Source organism: Orcinus orca, chromosome 8 (genome assembly GCF_937001465.1).
Source record: "Orcinus orca chromosome 8, mOrcOrc1.1, whole genome shotgun sequence".
NCBI lineage: Eukaryota > Metazoa > Chordata > Mammalia > Artiodactyla > Delphinidae > Orcinus > Orcinus orca.
In genome coordinates, this window is record NC_064566.1 from 48,883,637 (window position 1) to 48,902,478 (window position 18,842).

General features: G+C 44.1%; 2 protein-coding genes across 2 annotated transcripts; both read right to left on the reverse strand.

Annotated features, from left to right (window-relative positions):
- Positions 1–459: 459 nt before the first annotated feature.
- LOC101275291 (olfactory receptor 51E1) lies at positions 460–3,556 on the reverse strand. Its single transcript, XM_049712847.1, has one exon. The coding sequence runs from the start codon at positions 3,383–3,385 to the stop codon at positions 2,432–2,434; it is 954 nt and encodes a 317-aa protein (XP_049568804.1). The 5' UTR covers positions 3,386–3,556; the 3' UTR covers positions 460–2,431.
- Positions 3,557–16,622: 13,066 nt separating this feature from the next.
- LOC101275547 (olfactory receptor 51D1) lies at positions 16,623–17,592 on the reverse strand. The gene is given in 6 exon segments (XM_012536519.1): positions 16,623–16,727; positions 16,729–17,243; positions 17,246–17,295; positions 17,297–17,450; positions 17,453–17,495; positions 17,497–17,592. Coding segments are annotated over 6 exon segments (963 nt in total).
- Between the last annotated feature and the right edge of the window lie 1,250 nt (positions 17,593–18,842).

Here is an 18,842-nt window from a genome sequence, read left to right on the forward strand (position 1 = left end):
TTATGAAGTAAATGACCGGATATAGTTTTGTCTCTGTATCTGGCATTTAGTACTTATTGAGAAAGACAAGAAGGTGGTGGTGGTGGTGATGTGGTTGTGGATGTGTGTGTGGATGTGTGTTTGTATTTACATTCACCAAATGGTTAATGCATTTAGGATCAAAACCGTGAAACTTTATCCTGAGCATACAAACTATCATAAACTTGGAATCCTTTTTGAAATCTAAGATAGTGGCAGCATCCCCAGGAAAAGAAAACTGTATGTGTCTGTCTGATTTATCTCTTTATTATCCACCTATCTATGTCTCCAATGGGATTTCAGACAATAAAATACAGATACACACATTCATCATATGTGCATACAGAAGCATGTACACAAACACTTATTAAAAATCTGGAAGAATAAACACCAAAACGCCAACAATAATTTTTTTAAGGTGACAAGTTTATTGGAGTTTTTATTATATTTTTATTTCTTTTATATTTTCAGAGTGTCTAAGATTTTTGTTTACAGTGATCATATACTGGTTTCCTAATATGAAAAAAAATCTGTCTCTTTCTCCCTCTTCTCTCTCTTTCATTCTGTTTCTTTCTTTCAATTTCAATGTCAAGGCACTATCAGGAACTGGGATGACCCTCCAAACAGTTCAAAGTGACCAAAGCCAGCACTGACTCTAGTTTATGTCCCATGTTCTGCTGGCCATCACTCACCTGGGCATAGCAGATTCCATACTGCTCACAATTCTCATCTTCTGGATTCCAGTCCAAGAAATTAGATATGCTCTTTCCATATCCTCTGTACCAAGTAGTCCTGTGCTACTAGCTATAGCTGGAAAAGTCTGGCCGGCCATGTGCCATGCTCTCTACTATACTACCTGCTTCTCACACTTACCTACCTCTCTTTTGGATGGAGATCTCATTCCTCTGCCATTCATTCCTACTGTACTCCTATAGTGCCCACACCCCTCCTTCCCATTCTGCTTCTTCTGGGAGTGCTGTGCTTGGCTTGTAGGGCTCCTGGGTGGGCCTCTGGAACCATACTCATGCTAAGTACAGCTAACAGGGATGCAGTCTTTACTGAGCTCTCCTATGGTCTTGATCTCTGAGCTTTGATGCTGTGGGCATTCCCTGAAGGGTAGCTCAGAGCCCTGGGAATACATGGTGTTCACTTATATACTCTATTTACTTTCTGTGCACCTATGTTTGATTAAGCCTTGCTTCCTGGCTAGCCACCCAGGCCACTGGCCCTACTCAGTCTCACAATACTTCCTGCTCTTGACTCCCTGGTCTATAACCAACCCTGCTCTTTCTGCCATGAGCTTCTAGGTTTTCTCAGCTGCATTTCTCCATGTAGTGTCTCTCCAGATATCCAGTGAATGTCCCTACTGTTAATTATACTATTTCCCAAACTAGCCACTGTTTGGGAATTACCCAAACATACTCCTGTTGCTACTACACAAGTACAATGGCAAATAGGCCAGGAACTATTGAGATTAAAGCCATCAGCAACATTAACAGGAAATTCCTAAATACAATACTGGATGAGTGAGAAAGGAGCTTAAATACCTCCCCTAGAAAATGCAAGACTCTGGAATGTCTAACTCACTATCCCACTAGTCTAACATTCCCTCCTCACAATATGGGATTGGGCATCAAAAGACAATTTTTTTTGAGCCTGCGTGATCTCATTGAACATCAGTTCTCCCACTGGTACAATGGGGGTAACTAATCATATTCCTGCCTAAATCAAAAGGTTGATAAGAAAATTGGAAATGAAGGAAAAATTTTCACAGTCTATGAAAATGCTCAGGATACAGTATATCATCTTTCATTAATGTAGATAAATATAATCTTTTGTGAATTTACTTTCAATCTTTTCTTAAGGATTGCTACTCAGAAGAAGAGAAATTATTTTTTTCTCTGTGGTCATTTTGAAGAGGGAAATCCAGGTATGTCTCCTTTCCTAAGATCCAAAATGGTAGGGCATTCTGAAGAGGAAATCATGGTTTTAAGCCAGATTATCTAATTGTATTATATTCTCGTATTTATTTTATTTTTGCCTTGCCTAAGCCTTTGGTAAATGTCTTTTAGAAATATCACCCTTATCTCAGAATGCTATAAACTATCAGTGCAAGCAACCATATGAATTTTTTGGACTTGAGAATTGGACTGAATGGTTAAGTGGGAAGTAATAATCCTCCAACCACAACTACCTCAAAGAACTAAAGGGTAAAATAATATTTAAAAATAAGGATTGGGAGTATACAGTTCTGCTGCCCCTACTCAGATGGAGATTCTCCAATCAGTTTCATCTTTGAAGGATCAGTTGTGCTTTCATTAAGAATTTTTTTCCTAATACTGTCTTCCAAAATGTTGATATTAAAATCTGAATTGAAGGAGCTCCTGTGAAAAAGAAGTTTGATTCCTGACACCTAGGGATCCGAAGTGTGGGTGGTCACATGCAAAAGACGAAGGATACGTTGCCGGATCTCCTTTGTCTTCACTCCATACACAATAGGGTTGAGCACGGGAGGAACAAGCAGATAGGTGTTGGCCATGATGACAGGCAGGAGGGAGTCATGCCGCTTGTCAAACCGGTGCACCATAGACAACCCAATGAAAGGTACATAGAATATGAAAACAGCACACACATGAGAGACACAAGTACCAAATGCCTTTGCCTGGGCTTCATGTGTCAAGCCCAACACAGTCTTGAGGATAAGCAGATACGACAAGGAGATGAGAAGTGAGTCCAGGCCAATGGCAGAGATGATGACAATGAGGCCATAGATGATATTGACACGGATGTCAGCACAGGCCAGCTTCATGACATCTTGGTGTAGGCAGTAGGAATGGGAAAGGATATTGGAGCGGCAGAAGGGCAGATGTTTGATGAAGAAAGGCAGGGGTGCCATAAGTGCAACACCCCGTACCACAGCAGCCATGCCAATCTTGGTAACACGAGGCAATGTTAGCACAGTGGCATGGCGTAGTGGGTGGCAGATTGCCACATAGCGGTCAAAGGCCATGGCCAGCAGCACCGTGGACTCCATGCCAGATAAGGAGTGGATGGCAAACATCTGTAGCAGACAAGCATCAAACTGTATGGTAGTGGAATTGAACCAGAAGATGGCCATCATTTTGGGCATGGATGAGGTGGAGATGAGGACATCAAGGCCAGAAAGCATGCAAAGAAAGATATACATGGGTTCGTGTAGGCTATGCTCCGTCCACACAATGTAGATGATTGTCAAGTTACCTAGCACAGCGATAAAGTAGAGGGAGCACAATGGGAAGGCCAACCAGAACTGAGCTTCTTCCAATCCTGGCAGGCCTATTAGAATGAAATATGTGGCACTGGATTCGTTGCCACTGGGATCCACCATAGTGAAGACGCTGAGCTGAGACCAATGCCAGGCGGGTAGAGGCTGGAATACAAAGATAAGCCATTGTCAGATCCTCCAGAATTCCACTGCTATTTTTCTTTTCCTCCACCCTGATGTCCTGTTCTCTGACCAGAACTCTAACTTCATTGCCTATCCAAACTCTGATTCTATTCTAAACTCAGCCTAACCATCCTTCATAACTCAAGGCCCAAATGAGCATTCATCCAGTCTTTCTTACTAACCCCACCTCTGAAGTTAATTCTGAAAACAAATGAAATACTAAAGTAAAAATTCTAAGCATTTTAAATCTTTTAGTTCACCAAGGATAGGTTATTGACTAAGTACACATCAGACTTAGATGATAAAAATTCCCATCACTTCTATCTTATCCTACCTTATGCTCCCCTATGCTTAATACCCACTGTAATTCTAATTATATCATTGGACTATCTTTAAGACTAATCCCAGTCCAATGTAGCAATACTCTAGTAACATAGATTAATGCTGAAATCTAACCTTATCACTAATCCTACTGATCTCACCAATTCTAGCCTTAACCCTAACTTTAACAATAACCTAAGACTTAACTTTAGTTGTTATTTAAAACTTAATGTAAAACTTCATACACCTATTTTATTATGATAACCCTTAATTTAATTTAAAAAAAAAGACACTAACTTCATCCTGAACTCTAACTCTACATTTCACTCTTGCCCAAATGTCCACCCAAAGTCTTACACTTGTTCAGACTGCCCAGATTATGTCATAAAAGGAGCAATGACTGCAATGAATGCCAATGGTGTCCCACTCGGATTCCCTTCACCAAGTCAATGCATCTATATCCCATTTGCAGTGGGTGTTGAGTACTAAAGGCTCAGAGTTCTCCCTTTCTAGAGAAAATTTTCCTTGATCAAATGAGAGGCACTTCACCCAGGAAGTTATGTTATCCCCACCAGAGCACATCTAGAAGTCAATGAGTGCCTAACACAAAGATACAAAAGGCCAGCCTTCTTGTCTTCAGGTGGGACCAAAGCTGCGATGTAATGTGTGCTTCAGAGCTTCTTGAGGAACCAAAGCTGAAGCTGGTCTCCAACTGAGACCACAGCCTCACATAATTTTCTTTCCCTGCTCTATCTTATTTCCCTCACTCATCTTCTCATGACAATATACCCTTTAAACAAGAATTTCTACCTCAAGCTCTGTTTCTAGGGGACCCACAAGGCTTGAGAGTGGGACTGACACAGAGGACTAAACCTGAAAGATGATGGCATTAAAAGCACTGGAGGAACAATCAATCCTATACCAGGGTTCCAATATCCTTGAATCTGGCTATTAAAGTGATGGATATAAGTACAGATTGCTGAGGTGGGAAATGTCAGATTTGAGTTTTCTCAGATCATATCTCTCTGTTGAAACAACTACAGAGTTAACTAACATCCTCCCTTTTTTCCTTTCCTCCATTCACAAATATTCACATGCTCCTACTATTTATTAGATTATATAATTGTAGTTACACACACTATATATGTGTATGTATTCTCTCTCTCTCTCTCTCTCTCTCTCTCTCTCTCTCTCTCTATATATATATATATATATATATATATATATATATAGCTGTCCTCTTCCCATTAGGAAAATAGTGGCACTTATCGCTAGGGTATATTTAAGATAATTTTATCTTGGTAAGAAAAAAAGAAGGGTTAGGTTCTTAAGATCTGACCCTTGACAACTGGGGTAGGGGCTTCTGCATGGGCTACCAGACAGCAGCTGAATGCACAGAAGAACTCATGGGCAGCATCAGGAGGGGCTTACACCATTCACTGGGCTCAGGATGTGTTGATGGTCTTTGTTCCACTGTTGAGCTGTCACCCAGAGGTTCCCTCAGACACAAAGGAGAAGACACTGGGAGCATGAGTTTTAGAACAGAGAGTGACAGAGTTTAAACAACTGGAGGGAGAAGATATAAGGAGCCATGCTTAACCAAGAACTTCAGGCTAAGAGGCCAAAGTCTTCCGTGTCACTTAAATCTTCTGTACTGACCTCTCCGTAGCATATGACACTGTGATCAGTTCCTTCCTTCTTAAAATTTCTCCTTGTTCCTTCTGCTTCTCCTCATCTCTCTCTGATTACTAGTTCTTGGTTCTTTCTGGGTCTTCAGCCTCCTCCACTTGACCCTTAAGCGTACTTTTAAATGATAATGCTCTCAGAATTTTATCCTCAGATCTCTTCTCTCTATATACACTCTCCCCGGGCCATCTCATCTCCTTCAGTAAACCCATTATTTACGTATAAACTATTGATTCCCAGATCTACTTGGGAAGGCCTGAATTATCTTTTGTGATCAGATCCATAATTCTAGTCACTAAAAGAGTCCACTGAGTTGTCTCTCAAGCACATCAAACTCTCCATGTCTGAAGATCAAAGTCTTCCAGAGGCAGTATTGTATAGCTTAATGGTAAGAGTATGAGCTCTGAAATCGATCCTGGATTCGAATCCCAGTCAACAACTTTGTTAGCTGTGTGATCTGGGGCAAATCATTTAACCTTTCTAAGCCTCAGTTTCTTTATTGTTAAAATGAGGATAACAGTCACTGCCTAATAGAAGTCAAGGTGAGGGTTAAATGAGATGAGTGTAATGCTTTTAACACAATGCCTGGAACAAAGTAAATATGCAAAAAATTATATCTGTTGTTGTTAACTGTTTTCCTGTAGTGTTTCTTTTTTTCTCTTAAGGTGGCCTAAACAGACACATGAGCTAAATACCCTGATTCTCATGGCCATGACCCTAGTGTTAACTTTGTCATTGGCACAAGCCCAATAATCTTCTACCCACATGAAATCAGGTCACCATTTATTGTTTAAAAAATACCTTTGTAAGCTCCAAATTAATTCTGAAATAAAGACTAAACTACTAAGGTGGGACAAAGCTCTGTCTTTCAGCATTCGGCCCTAGTTTCTCTCTCACCACTCCTCACCATGGTCCCTATGCTCCAGGCACGCTGGAATACATGCCATTTCATAAATGTAACATTGATCCCATGCCTCTGTGTCTACTTGTCTTTTTTACTTCTCTTCCCTTTGTCATGGCCCTCCCAGATCTCCCTCCTTAAGTTCCTACTGGGCAAAATCTTATCTTCCACATCCTGGTTTACTGTCTCTTTCCTATGCATTTTCTTAAGTCTCTTTCCCTTGGGTATGATTAAATGTTTCCTGCTCTGGACTCCCAAAGAAATTTGTTTAGGTCTCTTTTTATGCATTTACCATCCTGAACTGGAATTATTGCTATGTTTATTTCCCACTAAATTATTAATTCCTTAATGTCAGGGACCCTATCATATTGATTAATTAGTGTTTAGTTACTGTTGGTTGAAAATAAACATTATATTATAAAAGGAGTTTTATCAAAAGAAGAATTCCTCAATAAGTGTCTAACAAGGGTAGCACAGCCAAGGGGTAAGAAAGACTGCCATTTGTCTGAACTATAGAGATTTTTGAGAAGAAATGAAGACTGTTCGGAAGGTTAGGGCATGGTGGTCATAAGTTCAGAACAAGAAACTTTAGAGTCAAACAGAAAAGACCTTTCTTACCCAGGGAGCCAGAGGGCATGAGAATGGGCATGTGGAGAACAGGGCAAGTGCAAAGTCTTGGCTCTAAATAAATGCAAAGTGGGCATGCAGCATAGTCTGTGCCCAAGAGAGGGGGTGACCTAGGATCCCTGATTGGAGACATTAGCAAAAAGGCTCTAGTGCTCCAGAGGGTCAGATATTAATACCATCCAGAAATTTTACATGGACAGAGAAGGTAAAGCTGGGCAATTTCCAGGATAAAAATGTGCTGCTTTAGGAAACATACTGCGGAAGAATCATGGGTTGGCACATTCAACCCTATTACCTAGGAGGGTAAAGTGACGTGTTGAGCAGAACCCTGGGACTAGAAATGAGAGTCTCGGGTCTAAGTAAACGCAGAGGACATTAATAACCTCATTGTGTTGCTGCAAAATTAATGAGGTCAGGAATGTCAAAAGATGTCATAAAACAGCATCACAGGGTACAAAGCACTTTTTTTCATATTTCCATAAAAATGGGGAATAAGTCTCTGAAAATGTCTGAAGTTTCCAAAAACTTTTTATCCCCCTTCCATCTGTCACCTTAACTGCCACTTCGCCTCAAGCACACACTTATACACACACACACACTAACTAGCAGCCAGTCTCTCACAATGGCAAAGACTAAGCACTGAGATGAAGATACTGAAACACAAAGTTGAAGCCCTGAGATTCAGCTGGCCTGAAAGGGAGGCACCTCCACAGCACGAAGTGGGCAGTTCTCACTGGAGGTCAAATCAGGATGGACCTCAGAAGGCGGCAGCGGGAGAGAAATGAAGGAATAGAGAGGGGAGCCAACCGGAGGACCCAAGCATCACCCTTCAGACTGTTCAGCCCTGAAGCACCCTAATCTCCCACAGTCCTGCCAGCTGACTACCAGCCTGAGCAGCTTTTAGCAATTAGAACCATAGCACACACCCAGATAACGTTTGGAAGCTCTGAAGGAAACTGGAGCTAAATCACTCTATTTTGAAAACAAAACATAATCAAGGAAAAATAAACAAAGAGAGGGGTCTTTTTCTTTATTAGAAAGCCTGCACTGTCTTAACCCCCAGGGAGTAGCCCTGTGCTTGAGATTTTCTCTGAAAAGTCACACTATTTTAGCAAGTCTCAGGAAGTTTATTGGAGAACTGTGAAGAACATCTTAGACCTTTCTTGAGGACGGGGCTTCAGGAGCCTCCAGTGATACAGAATAGAAATCTACGTCGAGGCCTTCAATCCTCCCCATTCCTTCCCCCAGCCTCTAGGACTCTGTCCCCCAGTGCCCTCACAGCCCCCATACCAGCCCATCCTCACATTCTTTCCCAGAGCTCTCTGAATGCCTTCCATCTCAGACACGTGTGGAAAAGCAGTCAGGGATACAGACCCATAAGAACAATGAGGTCACTGCCAGCATTGATTCTATTGTTTTTAGGATTATAACAGAAATCACTGAATACCTACAGAATGCCAGACACTATATAAATATTATCTAACCCAGGAGCAATTCTGCATAATAGGACTTCTATGTATCATTTCTACATTATAGGTGTAAAAACTGAGTCCCCAAGAAGTTAAATAATATTCCCAGGGTTTAGTAGCTGACCGGTAAAAGAGATATTTGACCTAGACTGTTCAATTCCAACACCTGTATATTTTCCCTTTAACCGGCTTTGTGTTGCAACTTCTGAAAACAAATAAAATCTGCCCAAGAGGCAGGGTAGAAGAAGGGCTTGGTAAGTAGGACACCTGGCCCAGCTAGACTCTTGGAAGGGAAACCAAGAGGGCAGTAAAGAGGACCCTCCTGGACTGGGACTTGGGTGCTCTCCGCTTTTCAGCCTCAACTCCTTGGGCTGTGACTTGGGAAGGGCCCACAGTGGAAAGTAAAAAGGTTTATCCTCTACTGAGTACTTTCTTCTCAAACAATAGAGGCCTCTCATCAACCTGTCAGGCAGGTAACATTAATCCCATTTGACAGATAAGGATGTTAAGGGTTAGTTAGAGCTCTCAGCTTCAAATCCATGTGCTTTCCAATAGGCCAAGCTGCTGCCCTGCCCCTTTCCCAGTTTCCTTTTGAATAAACCAATGGTTTTTAAGGATTATTTCAATGTTAATCTCCAAAGAATGCAAAATTTGGTCCAGAAGGCCTCTCTAAGACTCAGGACACCTGACCAGGTCTCCCCACTTAGGTTCAGTGGCTAAACACACAGAATGTTCCATGCCGAGAGCAGTGGGGTAGGGGCCTCTTGTGCCCCTGCCAGCCTCTATGGGAGCACCTGGAAGAAAATGTCCTTGGAGGGAAGCCCAGGAATACCTGGGAACCTCTGGCTCTTACTCCCAGGCCCAGAGAGGGAAGGCAGACATCAAGGGTGATGCTGTGGCTGGCAAGGATGATCAGAGCTCATCACTCAGTTCATGGAGAGGGAGCCCTTCTCTTAACACTCCATGAGGGTGCTGGCTCCAGAATCATATCCACCCCAAATCATCTGCATCTTCTGTCCCTCATACCTTGCTTGGATTTGATAATGCAGATGAACCCTTATAGGGCCTTGGCCATTCTTTTTAGAATGGCCACGAGGAGATTGGAAAGATGAGAGATTGCAATTTCTGACTCACAAAAAGCAGTGTGAGGTTCCCACTCCCACTCTCCTCACTCAAGTCAGCCTGGCCCTCCAAAATCACCCCCAGGCAAGCTCCAGGGGTCCAGGGCCCTGCTGATCCATTTCCCAGGTAGAACCAGAGCCAATAAGATTCCCACACACCTTCAAAGTTTGACCTAGTTATCAGGGCCCTTCTAGGCTTCTCTGAGTGTTGCCTACATGCGGTGGAAAAGCCTGATCTGGGACTTTGATTGGTACACTGATTTCTTTTTTTTTTCCCAAAATTATTGACTGAATGACTACGCCGGACTCCGTGCTAAGCGCTGGAGATACTGAAATACAGAGTAAACAAGTCATGGTTCAGCCCTCCAGTGGTGGGGAGACATTAAGACAAATATGCAGCTATCATAACATGTTGTGTGTGATAAATGCTAGGACAGGGGTAAGTACAAGAGCCTCGGGAACAAAGCAGACAATAGCTCACCAAGTCATCAGGCTCAGAGGGCTTCCCTGAGGAGGTGACATCTGAGCCAAGACTTGCAGGGCCAGTCACAGTTAAGCTGGCAGGGTTGGGGGCATGGGGACAGCAGCATTCAGTGAGATGACAAAACACATTGAGCGCCTACTGTGTGCCCCAAACTGGAGATAAAACAGTAGATAAAACAGCAAAGATCACTGCTCTCATGGAGCTCAAGCACAAGGAGAGCCATAACAGAAGGTAAAGAAATAAGCAAGAACATTTCAGGTAAAGATAAGTGCACTGAAGATAAGACAGAGTGATGGGTAGAAAAGGACAGAGGCGAGGCACCCTTATGTGAGAAGCAGGTCAGTGAAGGCCTCTCTGAGGCAGTGATATATGAGCTGAGAGCTGGGTCATGAGAAAACACCAGCCATTCTAAGATCTAGGCAAAGAGTGTTTCAGGCAGAGGAGGCAAGAGAAAAAGGTCTTCTGCTTTGGGGGTTCCCAGAAGGAAGAAGGTCAAGGTGGCCCATGTATCAAGAGCACAGGAGAGTTGTAAGAGATGAGGTCAGAGAGGAGGGCAGGGGCCAGATCGTGTAGGGGCTTGCAGGACATGGCAAGGAGCTTTGATTTAATTCTGAGTGACTTGGGGGAATTTAAGCAATAGACCTGACCTAATTTGTTTTCAAAAGTGCATTCTGGCGAACGCAAAGACCCAGAGAGAAAGAGAACACACGCTGTTTGAAAAGCTGCAAGTGGTTCAGTGGGAAGAGGGGGGTGGGAGGTTAAACGAGTGCAAGGCAGGGGCAGTCGCAGTATGGACACAAAATCCACTTTTTAAATGGGCTGAAGACTGAACCCTGATCCTAGACACAGACAGGGTCAGGATCAGAGCCCCGGGAAGATTGCTAAGTCTCCGTCTCAGCCACAGCCTGACTCCTGATGCAAAGTACAACGTGAGCCTGGACCCCATTCAGAGCCCACAACCCAAACAGAGCTATGGTCTGACCCCTGATCACAAAGTGAGGTTTGACCACACTAATGACCTGAGTGGGACTGGCTGTGTTCTCACACTGAACCCCAATCAAACTCTAGCTCAGTCCCAGCCCCATCTGTTCTCTGCCGCCATCACTTTCATTTAGGCCAATTCCCGCCAGGCTCTACATGGGCACCCCAGTAAACCGATCACTAGAAAATTTCTTGAAAACTGCCGAGGAAGCATCCAACACCACCCATGCTTCCCTTCACCACACGAACATAGAAATTGCTAAGTCTGTCTGTCCTTTGAGTCAGGGACCTCCTTTACATCCCCGGTCCTACCCCTGGACTTCTGGTTCTTCCAGGCCTGGTTTCTCATTCACTCAGCAGGGCTAATGAGGGACCCCTAGCTGCAAGAAACCCACACACCCAGACTCACCCCCAGTCTCCTGCATTCACCTCAACTGCGCTGAAGGAACGTGTGCCCTTTTCTCCAGGACTCTTCCAGAAGCAGTCTGGCAGGCTGCACTGAAGAGCTGCCCTCTCTGTCTCCGCCCCCTCCTTTGAGCCTCCCACATCAGGCTTTTTTATTCTGTCATACCTCCTCCCTCCTTTGGCTTCTCCCTGCCAGGGGGCAGGGTGCTGCCAGAGGGTCTATCAGCAGGTACCACTTGTAGCCAACTGTGGGACTGGTGTCCTTCTTGGCTTCTGTGTTCTGGGAAGGTGTGCTTGGAGTACGGGGAAGGAGGGGCAGTGGGTAGAGGGGTCTCTAGAATCCTCCCCAGATGGGCCCTGTGCCAGCTGGGATATTTCTGCCAGTTCCCATGTGAAGTTAGACAGAGTGAATGAGTGAGGAAAAGCTAGAAGAAACTCATGTGTGTGGCCATGGCCTTTGTGAGGAGTTTTCTCCAAGTTTCTTACCAGGCTTATCAAACTCAGCCAGAGGAAAAGCAGGGTGTACTTTCAGGGGAACCCCAAGATTAAGTGCCAACTCATCGCCTTCCTGAAGCTTTCCCTGACCTTCTTTCCATTGGTGGTGCCACTTGGGTCCTTGCTGGGCCTGGATCCCAATGGACCCACCTGCTTTTCCCCAGAGCTCTAGGGCTGCATCTTCTTTGTCCCCCAGGCTCTGGGGACTGTCTCTAGCTAATGCATAACCGGGATCCCTGGGGACCATGCCTCTGCCTTCCACTCCCTGGCCTTGAGTTCCTGAACTTCTTGTTGAGGAAGGAGGACATGGTTTCCTTAACCCTCCCTTACCTCCAACCCCAGCCATATAAGACATCTGTTTTTCTCTTAAGGGCAAAAATAGTGAGAGGACATTTTAGAGAGCTAGAGAACAGTTTGAATGTGAAACGAAATACCTCGCATATTTAAATGTTTTTAAAAAGTCTATTAATAAAGCAAAGTAAATTTTAGTTGGTTTCTCCTTATGTTTTACTCATCAGTTTCACAACTACAAGTTTAAATTCACAACACAGTGCATGCTGATTTAAACTATGTAAAATTAGACAATGTCAAATCAGGTCATTCCGACTCAGACCGCATCAAAACTAGTGATTACCTGATCTCCAAGTACCTGTAAACCTGCAGCCTGACACTCACTGCCATCACCCTGGAGCCATCTCTGCTGCCTCCTTCAACCTCCCATAGACTTAGACGATGTGAAGACTTAAAAAGTGATACCCCAGGGACTTCTACTTCTGGCCAAGACAGAATAACAGGAAGTAACATCTACCTGAAGGAACCTAAAATGGACAATATACATAAAACAATACTTTGCAAGATACTGGATATCAGGCAATGAAGGACAATGAGCCCTGCAGCCTGGGAAACAAATGAGGTGAACCTGGGGTTTCCCCAACTTACTGCTTTGAGAGAGGTTCCCTGCTGCAGGCCAGGGTAGGAGAACCCAGGCAGAATCCAGAGGACACCTTAAGTTAGGGCCGTGGAGCTGAGAGTCCAGGAAGTTCCAGCTAGCTAGAGTTTGAAGACCAGGTATTGGAGGTGAGAGATCTACACAGAGAAAGAACTCCAGAGACATGTAGAGGACCCTCTGCAAGATTCCAGCTGAGTACTGAGCCCACATGCACGTGAACAAGCTACCTAAAGCTGGGACAGAGCCACCTGGAAAGATGAGAGGTAGCACCACCACCCAGTGTTCACACAGGGCCAAGGAGAGTGACTGTTTCCACCAGCCAGACTGGAAAACTTCAAGATTCACAGGGCGTTGAGTAGAGATTACAGAAGGATCCTGCCTCCATAGTGGGGAATAATTAACCAAATATTATCTATAGTATAATGTTGGGTTTAGATCATAATTGATCATTAATGGGTGGGGAAAGTACTTAGTTGACTTTATAAAGTAGCACAGGTCAAACTAAGGACTATAATTTATAGAGACAGGAAAAAGAGATGAGCATGGATGGGGTGGGGAATGGGAGAGCTGGGGAGGGATAAGTCAATTTATTTATCTTAAGTAAACCGGAACTCACTCACCCTCTCCTTCTCTCCAAGGGGTCCCAGCCAAAGAGCCATTGAGCACATTATATGTCAGGCCCCAGAGACAAAGAAAACTAGTGTTGTCCTCAAGGGAGACAGACAACTATGTATATGGATATTTCAGTTCTATGATGGAAGATAAACAGACAGCTATCATAAAACTATTTAAGCTCTATGACAGAGGGATAAACATCCAGTTGGAATGCAAAGCTTTAAGTTTTATGACAGAGGGAAACAGACTCTGCGGGAGCCTAGGGGAAGTCCTTAATTTAGTCTGGCAATTAGCCGACTTTTCCAACAAGCAACAATTACCCCAGTCACCCCCAGTTATCCAAGTAAAGAGATTCTGGAGGAACAGAGATTTCCCAAGATCTCCTGAGAAAGAAGGCCATGAGTTAATCTAAAGCCAGTGATACTGCAACCTGGATAAGGGACTAGCTCCTGGCCTTGACACAACAGGTTGTTATGAAAGGTGAAGTCTGCTGTGCTTTGAAAATTCCCTGTAATGCAATAAACATATCTCATTTTATCAGTTTTATTATTAAAACCATTGCCACCAATGTGTATTGATTACTTTCTATTTTCCATGTGTTTTCACACCTATTATCCTATTTAATCCCCACAACCACCCAACCAGAGCTACATTATATCTCCTTTTTACAGCACTTAGAGTTTCCAAAAATTACTGAGGTGCAGTAGGCTAAGTAACTTACCCAAATATTAAAGCTAGTGATCCTAATGTCTATTGCATCTAATTCCAACCCCACAATGTCTCTTTTCCTAATACAGTTATCTACCATGTCTAAAGGAATTTCTTGGCAAGGTTGTGCTGTCTTTGAATTTCATTTGTAAATTTGAACATCATTTGTAAATCAGACACCAGCACAGGAAAATAAATGTCAACTTGTCTGAAGCTTTGTGAAAACACTTTATTAAGAGACAAAGAGTTGTTTTAATAACAATAAGTCAGGACAGCCACATGTGGCAAAACTGGTGATGCACTGCACAATACGGGAGCACCATTCACGTGGACCATGGTGTGGACAATGTTTCCTAAAGCTGTACAGTGAGACAACCATGAATATGATCATTTCTTGCATATTTACAACACTTTGAAGTCTACAAAGAACATTCATAGGGTTTAAGCTTTGCAACATCACTGCTATTGTAGTTTCTCATTATACGGAAGAGGAAACAAAATCCAGAGAGGTAATGCAGTATGTCACTTTATGATATTTCCAGGACTTTAACCTTATAAGTCGTACTTCAGTGTTCTTCCTTCTGCCTCAAATGAGCGTACATTGTTCTCTACCTATAATTCTTCAATGTGAACGTTTTTGACCTAACAAATTTCAAGAGCTGGAAGTTAAGTGAGTCTACGTGGGGGGGGGGGCGAGACCCCTGGGGGGGTGGTGACAGAGTCTTCACAATGTCTCCTATTACTCTCCTTCACACCCAACCCCCATCCTCGTTCACTGATTCCCCTAAGGGATTAAAAGAAACTCCCTACTATCAAGGACACCTAAACATGTTTAGTAGATTAGCAAGAAAGCCAAGGGAGAGGGGAAGATATGTGATTTGCTACTGAAGGCCAGCAATTTAGGGAGATCAGTGCCTCCAGAAGGGTGGGAGGAAAGAAGGGAAGAAGTCACAGAAGCACCTGAAATCCTTGTGGTCAGGATGAAGAAGGTATGGTCTGCCTATTGAGAAGATAACCACTGTGCTTTTCTATCAGTCCCAGAGACTGAAACATAATCCCAGGCTGAGCCCAAGCCAAGAAACTGGGCCTCTTTGAGTCATGGCTCCCAAATATGGAAATTATTTCAATTTCCTACCTCCATCCTGATATATACACACATTCTTCAATCAGTGCCCAGGAACACAGAAGTTATACCCATCTTGTGTCATATAATCCATACCCAGTGCACAAAGGAAATACTCCCTAAAACACAATAATCACAAACAAATCATACACACACACACCCCCTTGTACACATATCTTTTTTTTCACATATCCTTCAGACATTATATTCCACTGACATATGACTAAAGACATATATATTACACAAATGGATTTCATATCACAAATAAGATGCACAACAGATATACGCCCAAAGGTAAACACCACACATGCCAAAAGGCACAGCATCCCAACACTACACATTCCACACACTCATGCATATTATATATTCCACATTGTTATGAATATGTAACATTGTACATTTACATATTACAGATATGAAGGAAAAAAGAGGCAGCATTCTCATCAGATACACATAAAGATATTGTCCGTCATTCTCACATAGATGCACATCACATACCAACTAACAGAGGCCACATAAACATAATAAACGTACAGAGACATTATTTATGAAGTGTATACACACCAGGACACAACTATCACACAGACCAAAACACAACTGGCACATGTTCTATGTACTGACACGCACACACTAAAAATACATATAGTCACATAAACACACATGCTCACAGTCACAACCAGGATAAACATCACCCTTTAGGAAAAACAGTCTCCAATAGAACCACATAGATGACATTGACATTGGCAGATTCCACATAAATACACTCACATGCATACAGAAAAGTAACATTTCATGTGAGCTGTTTCTTCGTTTGCTACCGTCTCCCTCCCTCCAATTACTATCACCCAAATACCTTCATTAACCCCTAAAAATGGCTGTGTAACCACTTTGGGGTCCAAGAAAGAAGCTTTATAGCTAACACAGATTCACTGACATGGATACATGGAAGCAAAATAATTAAAATCATATATCAAGACTGGAATGAATCCTAAGGTATGTCATTTACAGCCTTCTCATGTCAGTACTGGGTGTATTTTCTAGTTGGGAGAGAGGAATACAGCAAGGCCACCATAGCAGAGAGACTAGGGTGACCATTCACCAGGATAACCTGTCCAAACTGTCGTAAGTCCTTCTGTATTGACACATTCCTGGAGACAGAAATTCAAGGTCTATTTAAGTAACTGGGAGCAGACATCCCAGTGGGTTGGATGTGCCAGTCACCAAGATGTTCAACAGGACCCAAATCCTGCCATCTTTGGTAGAGACTGAGGACACTGAAGAGATTATCCTGCTCACCTGCCGTCCTGTAAGAACGTATGGAGGCCCTGTGAATGAATCTCCTTGGTTTTGGCTCCATAGACTATAGGGTTAACCATGGGTGGTAGTAGTAGATAGATAGATATTAGCCGTAATCACACGGAGAAGGGAAGTGGGGCCATCCAGCCTGTGTACCACCGAGAGCCTGATGAGGGGCACATAGAAGACCAGCACAGCACAGAGATGGGAGATGCAGGTGTTGAAAGACTTGAGTGCTGCCCCCCGAGAGGACAGCTCCAACACTGCCCTCAGAATGAGGATACAGGAGAAGCCTGGGAAGAGAGAGTCAACGTCCATGACCGCGAGGATGATGAAGAGCCTGTACACCACACTGACCGTGGTGTCAGTACAGGATAGCTTCATAATATCTTGGGGCAGACAGAAGAAGTGTGTGACAGTGTATGTTTGACAGTACGACAACTGCTTCAGGATGAAGGGCAGGGGGAAGAAGAATACAAATCCTCTGGTCAGGGCAGCTAGTCAGATCTTGGTGACCGTGGTGACCGTAGGCCCTGGGAGCACAGAAGCATGCCGCAGTGGGTGGCAGATGGTCACAACGTGGTCAAACGCCATGGCCAGCAGGACAGCTGACTCATGGCTGACAGAGCATGGATAAGGAACAGCTGGGCCAGACAGACGTTGAACTCGGCCCGTCAGGAAGAGGCTGGCCATCTTGGGCATAGTAATGGAGGAGAGGACTAGGTCAATGCTAGAAAGCACAGCCAGGAAGAGGTACATGGGCTCATGAAGGCACCTTTCCACACGGATGATGAGGACAATGGCCAGGTTGCCCAGGGTGGCCAACACAGTGGGAAAACCAGCCAAAAGTGGACATTAGGTCCCAGGCCCCAGGCCAGGGATGCCCACCAGCAGGAAGCATGCTGGGTAGACCAGAGTTCCATTTGGTGTGGCCATGGCAGGAATCAAGAATCAATGTTTCTGCATCCCAAGTCCAGGGTCTATGAAACAGAAAAGGAGAAATCACTCAGTCATGGCTCAGAGGAGAGAAAGGACTTATTAGGAAAAGACACTGAAACAGTGAGGGCAGCAAACAAAGACTAAGTACTTCTGGTAATTCTGAACTCCAGCCTCCTTCTGCTCTAATACCTCCTTGGGGGTCCCATTAATCTCAGTGTATGAAGCCCACTCAGAACACATGTGCAACAGCTCTTCATTTCCAGAGCTGATGTTTCTGACCACAGACACTGCTCTTGGCTACTTCCACAACAGAACTGCCAGGCTTGCACAGATCCTTCCAGATCCCAGCTTTTCTAGTGCATGTTAGGGTTAGGGTCTGTCTGAGTTCAGAGTTTGAGGTTCAGTCTGTGGTTGCCTTTAAGACTCACTCTAATCTGATTTTAGGATGGGAAGCAGGGAGTCAGTCTGAGCCTAGATTTCAAGAGATAGGTTTGTGTTTCAGCCTGAGTACCGTTTCTCAAAATTCCTTGATAGAATCATCTGAAGTGGTTATTGAAAACATTATCTCTCCAGGTCCTACTCCAGGCCCAGAGAATAAGGTTTTCCCGGGAAAGGGCCCAGAAATCTGGTTTAAAAAACAACAAATCCTTTCTCTCCAGGTGATTTTCTTTTTTTAATCAGAAAAATTTGGGAAAAGCTTTCTGGTCTTCTGGGAGGTAGGGAGACAGGAGTGAAGAAAGACTGTCCCTTCCAGCCCCCAGCAAAGAACGGAATATAGTCTTTCATTGGGATCTCTCAAGGCCCACATGAGAGTCAGTCCCAGATTGTGCTTGGCTGGGCTGTGACATGGAAACCAGATACAGCTGAGACATGAAAAGAAAATCAGTCTGTGTTGTCACCAGTGCTCTGTGGTATCCACAAGCACATCCTCCTTCCTCCACTACCCTCCCTGGGGAGCACAGAACACCCCAAGGTCAATTTCCTTTCTCTACACAGACCACTCTGTGATCTCCCCTCCCCTCCCCTTTCCTCCCCACCCTGGGCTAAGCCTGGCACACTCACCAACAATGCTTCCGCCCCAGGCAGCTGCCCTTATATAGCTTCCCTGGGGGCCCTAGGGAGCGTGAGGGATGATGAACAGTGCACTACGCCAGGCTCCCTGGGAGCACCGCTCCGCTCAGGTGCTCAAGTAAATCTGAACCCAGACTCCTACCCCGGGGGGCTGCATTCTGTTACTAGTCTAAGGCCACCTTAGGAGACTAGAGGTAAGGGTAATG

What these genes read in the sequence shown, in the direction of transcription:
- LOC101275291 (XM_049712847.1), bottom strand. Translation starts at nt 3,385, where the DNA reads ATGGTGGATCCCAGTGGCAACGAATCCAGTGCCACATATTTCATTCTA.